The sequence below is a fragment of the Phalaenopsis equestris genome, unplaced genomic scaffold, assembly GCF_001263595.1.
Source record: "Phalaenopsis equestris unplaced genomic scaffold, ASM126359v1 Scaffold000090, whole genome shotgun sequence".
Classification (NCBI taxonomy): Eukaryota; Viridiplantae; Streptophyta; class Magnoliopsida; order Asparagales; family Orchidaceae; genus Phalaenopsis; species Phalaenopsis equestris.
The window spans coordinates 1,112,059-1,121,216 of record NW_018164532.1 but is presented as its reverse complement, the minus strand read 5'-3'; the positions used below and the strand labels follow the sequence as shown (position 1 = coordinate 1,121,216).

Here is a 9,158-nt window from a genome sequence, read left to right as displayed (position 1 = left end):
GCATTTTTTTTCTTTTGCTAAATCCATTAACTCATAAATATAACTCATGGTTGGTCATTCTTCTGAATCAACCTCTCTTAGAACATTTACAAATGACAACATTTTTGATATAATAAGCAAGATGATCCCAAAAATGCGGATCAAACAAAATAACAATTCGAGTTTTTATATTTTCCGTCATATTTGCCCATTGACTAGAACATCAAGCTTCTGAGAAGAATATTGTCTGAAGTGGTTGCTTCTCCTTGTAAATGCTTTGAAGGGTCAAATATGTTGTAGCAAACTGCGTGATGTTTGGACGAAAGAGTTCTCTCTCATTTAAAAAAAAATTCATCAAACCAAGAACCCATGTGTGCCCATAAATGAATTTAACAATTTATTTTACTTTTGCAAGTGTGCTATATATTCTAACATTAGGATAATACAATGTACTGTACATGATGTCCAATAAATATATTATTTTTTCTCTATTATCTTTTTACCTGCATTCACATAATTTGACTAATTATCTGTAATAATTTGCACCACATACTTTTCTCTCACTTCCTCAATCACATCATCTGAATAAGTGAATAGTAACTCATAACTTTCTATAACATTAAAAGCATCACAAATTTAAGAAAAAAAGTCTTAGCTAGACTGTTCAAAAAAAAATTAATCAAAGTTCTACCTTTTTCATCTGTCCAACTGTCTAACATAATCGAGCACCCAAATTTACTCCATGTTTTCTTATGCTCCTCAAACAACTTATTGATTATTGCAATCTCATCTCTGAATATCTAAGTTCTCAATTCATGCATTGTAGGAAGGGTAAAAACCAGATTAAAACTTAGCAACTGCTTCAAACATAAACATATAAAATGGGTCATTGGCAACAATAAACGCCAATCTGACTGAACAGTAGAATCTACCAATTGCCATATATAAATCTTTTCTTTCAACTTTTTTTCACTTAGAATTTTGAGTAGAATTCCTTGCTTGTGTGTGGAAAGAATCCATTTGACCTCTAACTCTAGGTGACCTCTAGGAGGAGTCAAATTATGATGAATTGGTAGTATTTTCACCTTCACTAACATTTATTAAACTGCTTCTAATGTCATCTAATACACTGTCACATTGTACTTTGATTTTTGCATCTTCTTCTAATGCTTTCTTGCATCTCTCTTCACTTAGAATTTTGAGTAGAATTCCTTGCTTGTGTGTGGAAAGAATCCATTTGACCTCTAACTCTAGGTGACCTCTAGGAGGAGTCAAATTATGATGAATTGGTAGTATTTTCACCTTCACTAACATTTATTAAACTGCTTCTAATGTCATCTAATACACTGTCACATTGTACTTTGATTTTTGCATCTTCTTCTAATGCTTTCTTGCATCTCTCTTCACTTAGAATTTTGAGTAGAATTCCTTGCTTGTGTGTGGAAAGAATCCATTTGACCTCTAACTCTAGGTGACCTCTAGGAGGAGTCAAATTATGATGAATTGGTAGTATTTTCACCTTCACCAACATTTATTAAACTGCTTCTAATGTCATCTAATACACTGTCACATTGTACTTTGATTTTTGCATCTTCTTCAAATGCTTTCTTGCATCTCTCTTGAACTTCAATAAGGGTTAATAGTGCATGATTTAATGCTCTTATATGTGTCCGCAAGATGTTATGTCTTCCTGTTTATTGTTCCACTACACATTTGATTGCAAAACTTACATGTGAAATATTTTTCATTGGGTATGTTTGTTGTATACTGACATGCAAAGTCTTTCTTGCTAGTGCGACTACCGTCAGCACACAATACTCCACTTCCATTACAAGTTAATAACTAACATAACAGATTAACCAAAAATCAGATCAAATCCACATCTAGCAAATTGCAAACATGAAAAAAAAATTGTGACTTACCGTAAACATGAAAAAAAAATTTGCGGTCTCCAATAGCTAGTGTATCTCTGGCAAATCTTTAACATGAAAGAAAAACATATTTACAATTCATTGTAGCAGCTACAGTGAAATTAAACTCAAAATAGCTACAGTAACATGATCCCTGATAAAACATTGAAAATCGTAAAATAATAAAAAATTCTTACTGGGTAACGCCGCTGCGGGAGAAACGATGTGGGAAAGGAGAAGACGGGTGCGGGAGGGGGAGGGAAGGAAACGCTGCGACCGCAAGACGAAAACAAGGCAGACGAGCCTGCCAGAGAGGAAGCCAACGGGGTGATCGCTTGCTTGCAGGACGAAGACGAAGCAGACGAGTCTGCTTGCGGGACAAAGCAGACGAGCCTGTTGCGGGATTACCTGCGTGCGGTGGTGCGAGGGACGAAGCAGACGGCGGCGGGATCCTCTGCGACCGCGTGCGATGAAGGAAGCAGAGGGCTGTGGAAGGTCGACTGTGTGCGGGAAAAGCTTGAATAGGTGTGAATCGAATATGTATGTAGAATTAGGGAATTTTTTCCCTTCTTACTCGATTATGAGGTAGGGCGTTGATGTGGAAAATTTGCATGAATTTCTTTATATTTTGCTCATCTTTTTGAATCAAATTGTATTTTAAACAAATGTATTTTTTTATTTTTCTTGTAGGTATAACATGTATTATGAACGAAACGAAATGAAACAAACATGAAGCGAAAATGAGAAGATTTGGAACAAAAAAATGTTGTGAAGGCTGGGGGCATGACACCAAGTATTGGGCGCCTAAGTACCAGCCAGGCTTGAAACACGAGAGGCTCGGGCAAGGCGCCAACCACTGGGCGTTATGGCCCCAGTCCTAAAGATCAGAGCCATGGCGCCAGACTAGTGTGGCACCTAGGCAACAAACAAGCAAAATGCAACCCGAGAGGTTGGCGCCAAGGCCCCAGTTCTTTAGGCCAAGGACATGGCGCCAAAATAGAGTGGCCAAATCTGGACAACTTTGAGCAGTTTGAGCCACCTCTTCATGGAAGTTGGAGCAATTTTAAGAGCAGTTTCAAGACAATTTAGAGAGTAGTTTGGAGGGGATTTGAAGGAGAATAGAGAAGAGAAAGAGTGGGTGTGGATAGTGTGTGTGTATAGTTATTTCTGGTACGTGTTCTAGGATTAGAGAGTTTTTGAGGGAATTTTCTCCTGTGTTTGTGAGTATCCTACGCTTATTATAAGCAAGTCTAGGGGTGTGAGTTATGTTATTTTGTAAGTGTTGTTCTGTAAAAGTTGCAGGAGAAGAGCAAGGGCTTGGGTGTTGCATCTCAAGTCAAATTAGGGAGATAAGTATATTTGTGACTTGTAATTGTAGTTTTCTGAAACTTATTTGTATGTTGAATCTCTTTGTTTCAATACATTCTGGTAATGTTTAATCGATGCTTTCTGAGTAAATTTCCTTATTTTTCTTTGTAGTGATGTAGTAGATGTGTAGGAATGTGGATAACATGTTGAAATAGTTTTTATTCTATAAATGTGATAATTTCCTTCTGCACTTAGTTTACTTTTTAATATGGTCAATTGATCTGTTAAAATGTGTTGTGAACCCGTAAGTAGAAGAGCCACAACTAGAACTAGGAAAATCACATTGAACCATAGAGTATGAATCAAAGTACACTGTAGGAAGATACAAACAAATCCGAAGATAAACTTCATTGGGTTCTAAGTGAAACTTAAGAAATTAATGTCATAACCAAGTTTTTTTACATGCTCAGAAGAGGGTAAAGAATATATATGCTTCTATATGTCATAAAAGTACCTTATTTCGCATTGCTTTCACATCTACACTATACTATTATCACTGCAAGGAAAAGTAACATCAGCACTTGGCAAAACCAATTAACATAGCGTAGTTAGAAATTTCGTAGGTGTAACTTTAGATAATTGCAATAGATTTGCTAGCAAACTCAAATATTTCAAAATTTCAAACTAAGAATAAATTAAGTAGACTAGAACATTTTCCTACTTTGGCTTTATATTATTTCCTATGAGATCGACATTTCAGATTCTTTAGAACCCTATATTATGAAAATTAATATGTGCACTTGCGTTAGCAACCCCAATATTTAGGATAAAATCTGAATATGAAAATCTAAACGAGTAATTAGGACAATTTAAGCTTTTCAACATTATGTCGAGAGACTAAATTATTGTGTTAGTTGCTAGGGTTGTTAAGCCTTTTTGGCGTCATTGCCAGGGATCGAACCTGGGTCACCCTTGTGGCACGCGAGAATACTCGCCACTATACTACAACAAACAAAGGGAGTATGCCTTGTGAGGCGCGAGTTGCGCTCCAGACTTTCCCGAGCATAAGCCCGACCAGATTTGCACCCCCTCATGGGCTTGGGGCGAAGGGCCTTATACCTCACCCTAGAATGCACCCCAAAAATGCCTTTTCTAAACAAAGACTGTGCACAATGCCCTAGCATCGAGAAGGTAGCACTACTGTGCTCGATACATGTTCAAAGCATGAGAGCACGAGACTTCAATGCACGAAGGGGAGCATCGCAACGCCTAGATTCAAAACTCAAGCGCGACATTGCAACACTGCAAAGTTTTGTTCAGATTCAAAACCCGAAAGTGCAAAACTGGAGCGCCTTAACTCCCATTAGAGCATCACAATGCCCATTGGAGTACCACAAAGCCATATTGTGGTGCCCTAAGCTTGTAATCGATTTTCGAGAAATTCTTACTTATAGTGTGATCATTGTCGACGAGATTAAAGTTGAATTTTGAGTTTTCTCTTGTGCAAAGAAGATGAGTGTCCTAAATTTTGAGTTCTCTTCTGTAATTTCCTCATTTCTCACCCAACAAGATGTTCTAAGATATTACTTATTATTTTTATTTTCAATCCTCAAAATATAGTATTTATTGGTTATATGTGTGACTCCCTCGAATGAGGTATGAGCATAACTACTTAATTGTAGATGAAGTTAACTTTGTGAACTAATGTGGTCTTAGGCCCCGTTTGATGGGGCTTTACGTTTCAGGAAAGTTTATTTAAAAGCTCTGTCAAAAGAAAATTCATTTTAAAGTGAGCACTGGTTCACGTTCCGGAATGAAGGAGAATCTCCATTGCGGTAGAAAAAACACATGGTGAAAAACCCTTCCAAACAAAGCTTTAGATTTCTTAATCTGATAAATTATTTTACAAATATTTACATGCATATCACTTAATTCGTATGTATTTATATATTTAACACTAAACTTATATGCCACCATCCCTACGCATGAAAAAGATGTGTTTCACTTTTTAAAAGTTAAAATAATGATATTTCTTATGTGGCATGAAAAGATGCATTTCACTTCTTAAAATTCTGAGGAACCGACGCCAAACACTTGGCAACCCCAGATAAGAGAAATTCAAACTTTTCAAATAGATAGACTTCTTGCTGAGTAGCCCCCATTAAGGGAGATCTAACATGTCAGATATGAGACTCTTTTGTGTAGAATATTTGATGGATTCAATTGAGTGTTAAAATCTGTTCAGCAGTGTATCCCTTGACAGATAATCAGGCAGGATGGATTGACCATAACTTTGGAAGTTATTGTAGGGGCTCAGCGGGGAAGAAAAATATTCAATGGGATCCAGGTTCTACCAAAGAAGAAAATGATGTCTATCCTGAGTAGTTGTTGGTGAGAGTTGCTAAGCTTTTCATAGAGTTCGTCCTAGAGTTGAATCATCCTTACTTACTTGTTTACCAGGAACATTAGTCAAGTAAGGCCACTTACGAATTTAATGGCTCGAGAATTACTTTGGGAGAATCTACGATTATAAGCAGCTACAATTTAGGTTGTGCCAAAAAAATATATTAATATTATTCTATCAAGATGTGCATTAGAATAACAACACCCGCATGAGTGACTTAACAGGAAGTTATAATAGCTCCACCTCCCTATGCATGAAAATATGTATTTCACTTTTTAAAAGTTAAAATGATGATATTTCTTTGATCAAAAGATTATTTAACTTTTTAAAAGTTTGAGGAATCGACACCAAACACCTGACAAACCCTGATAAGAGAAATTCAAACTTTTCAGATTAATGGACTCCTTGTCGAGTTGCCCTTGTTAAGGGAGATCCAACATGTCAAAGATGAGACTCTTTTGTGCCACTTTTAGAGGATTAGATGGATTCAATTGAATGCTAAAATCTATTTAGCGATGTATCCCCCGACAGATTATCAAACATGATGGATTGACCATAACTTTGTAAGTTATCGTAGGGGCTCAGTGGGGAAGAAAAGTCTTCAATGGGATTTGGGCTGCACCAAAGAAAAAAGAATGTCTATCCTGAGTGGTTGCTAGTGAGAGTTGCTCAACTTGTAATAGAGTTCGTTCTAGAGTTGAATCATCCTTACATACTTGTTTACCAGATATATCTAGTCTAAGTACGATGAGTGGAAGAGGCCACTTACGAATCTAATAGCTCAAGAATTACTTTGGGAGAATCTATGATTATATGCAGCTACAGTTCGAATTGTGCCAAAAAAACATATTAATATTATTCTATCAAAATGTGCTTTTGAATAACAAAGCCTGCAAGTGTGACTTTTTAGGAAGTTACAGTAGTTCTACCACCTTCAATATGACCAACTTGACACTATGGTACGAGGAGTTAGAAGATTTGACAAATGAGATGAAGCAAGAGTTGCGGCTTGGATAGATGAGGTGAAGCTTCCCCAACCCAGAGAGTGACACCGGATCGGAATCTTCCAACACATTTGTAAGAGCAGGCCCCTGCTACAATACTGTGAATTGTAGTGAGAGTTGCGGGTTGGACCAATTCAGGAGGGCTGATCAACAATTCATTCACATGAATTTTCCTCCTATTAGGAGTGGCGTCCACTAATATTTAATGTAAGTCTCTAAATATGTTATTTTTGTGTTTTAGGAGAGTTTTTTTATTCAATTTCCTGTCACGACAGTCGTAGGCAGGTCCAAATTTACCCTTCAAGGGTTGTTTCCAATGGTGAGAATGTACTTTATCTATAACTTGTCTCGAGGTAGTGTTTATCTACCCTACGATTCTCTGTTTCCCCAGCAGGTTTTTGGGACTCCACCATAATACTACAAATTGTAGAGGAGTTGAGGCTTGGACCAAACCAGGAGGGTAGATCAACCCTTCCTTCACACAAATTTCCCTCCTATTAGGAGTGACGTCCACTCCTATTTCCCTAAGTCTATATATATGTTATTTTTGTGTTTTAGAGAAGTTTTTTATTCAAATTTCTATCTGGGCAGTCGCCGAAACGTCCTGATTTTTCCTTCAAGGGTTGTATTTGATGGCAAGAAGATGCTTTGTTTATAACTCGTCTTGAGGTAGTGTTATCTATCCTATGTCCCAACCGAAGCCCTAATACCATTAATCTATTCTACCACCTACTGCCACAACCCAGCCCACATCTCACTATCAGTCCCACCACAACCCCTCAACTACACTAGCAGTATAGCCCCACTGACCTTGAGCCTGCTGCTCCATCGCAACCTCCCACCATCCTTCCAGCCGCCAACCCACCACCAACTCCTTCGGAATCAACCCTCTTCGTGTTAGTGTTGTGTTTGTTTTTGTATTTCTTTTTCAAGCGTGGAAGATTGTAACCGTCTATTTGTTTTGAGTAATAATATTATTGTTTCATTGTTGTTTGGGTTAACTCTGGTATCACTCATGCAACCATTTCATTTCATTTATATATTAAAAAATAACAAAAAAAAAATACCAGAATGTACTCTCTTTAAATTTAGATCAAGATATCCCCCCCTCAAAAAATATAAAATTGAACTATTGAAATAACTGCATGGTGTTGACCTATGATGTCCAGAGCCAACAGCACTGTTGTTTCAGCAAAATCCAACCGAGCATTAGAAAAGAGCCAGTTTAGCAAATTATAGTAGAAAGCAAAACCTAAGGAATTTTATCAATATCAGAAGCATTAATAATTTTCTATCATCAAAATTTCCGACCAGAAATGATTTAAAAAAAACAAAATGTTATTTTTGCTATGATGTAGTAAGGCCAGCGGTTATTACTAGTAAGGAATCCTTGTGCTTAACTTATTTCCATGTTTGCAGCTTTGTGACTACTAATGGTGGAGGCAGAATATTTAGTTTTCTCTCTTTAAATATGCTTTCATTTTACTTCATGAAAAACATAAAACTATAAAGGCTGGGATAAAAAAAAATACCTGGCTTTGGATCTTCCCACATGCTGTAACAAAGTGTTTGGGGCAGGCAAGATATCCCAGCCTCCAACCAGTCATTGCAAATGCCTAAAATTAATCATCCACACTTGAGAAAGTTGACCTACAATTCATCTATAGGCTAAGGATAATCTCTCGCATCTAATTCATATATATAATTCCAGCATGCATCATGCCTTCTAAACCAAAAAGTTTAAGGCTTATTTGGGATCAATTTTATTTTTTATTTTTATTCTTGTTTGTTTATGCTTCGACTAAAAAAAAAAAACGTGTTTTCCTATTTGATTAAGGTATGGTTATTTATAAAAAGATGTGATATCTCTAAAATTTTTTTGAGTATTTTAAAAATATATAATAACTTATTTTTAAAAACAAAAAATAATAATACGTAAAAACACACTAAATAAATATGTTTTTAAAAATAAAAGAAAAAAAATTAAATAAAAAATAAAATTGATCCCGAACAAGCCTTTAGTTAAACAGAAAAAATGCTTAGGATAGAAAAACTCTTGGTGTAAGTTAAAAGAAACTGCAAGCATATCATCAGATAAAAATAAGTAGAAAAAACCTTTAATTGGCCATCAAACAGTAAAGTTCCAAGTTCTTTTCTATTAATAAGATGTGAAACCAAACAGTCGACTTTGTGCAAGATCATTATAGTTTGTTCTTAACCATTATAATCATAATCATTAGCCATATCAAACATAGGTCGTTCTAAAAAAAAAAAACAAATAGAAAGATTTACATATATATGACCCAACTCCTATGTATTTGTATATCTAACACCCAAACTTCAATTTTTACATATATACTGCCTTCCCAATCCATGAAAAGGTGTATTCCAGTTTTCAGAAAGTAAAATGGTGATCTTTTTTTATGTGATATGAAAGATTAGGGTGGTGTAAATGTACAAGGAAAAGTTTAGGTGTTAGATATATAAGTAAATTGGGTAGTATGTATGTAAAGGCCCCAAACAAATAAAATACTCAATGCCTTCACGTAAATG

The 9,158-nt window shown here is 36.0% G+C and overlaps 1 protein-coding gene across 1 annotated transcript in view; it reads right to left on the bottom strand.

Moving 5' to 3' along the window:
- The window catches only part of LOC110020052 (bifunctional aspartate aminotransferase and glutamate/aspartate-prephenate aminotransferase), a 33,862-nt gene that overhangs the window by 21,931 nt on the left and 2,773 nt on the right, over positions 1-9,158 (bottom strand). The window contains exon 6 of the mRNA XM_020718025.1: positions 8,138-8,221. Coding sequence (XP_020573684.1) covers positions 8,138-8,221 — 84 coding nt within the window. The remainder of the gene's footprint in view (positions 1-8,137; positions 8,222-9,158) is intronic.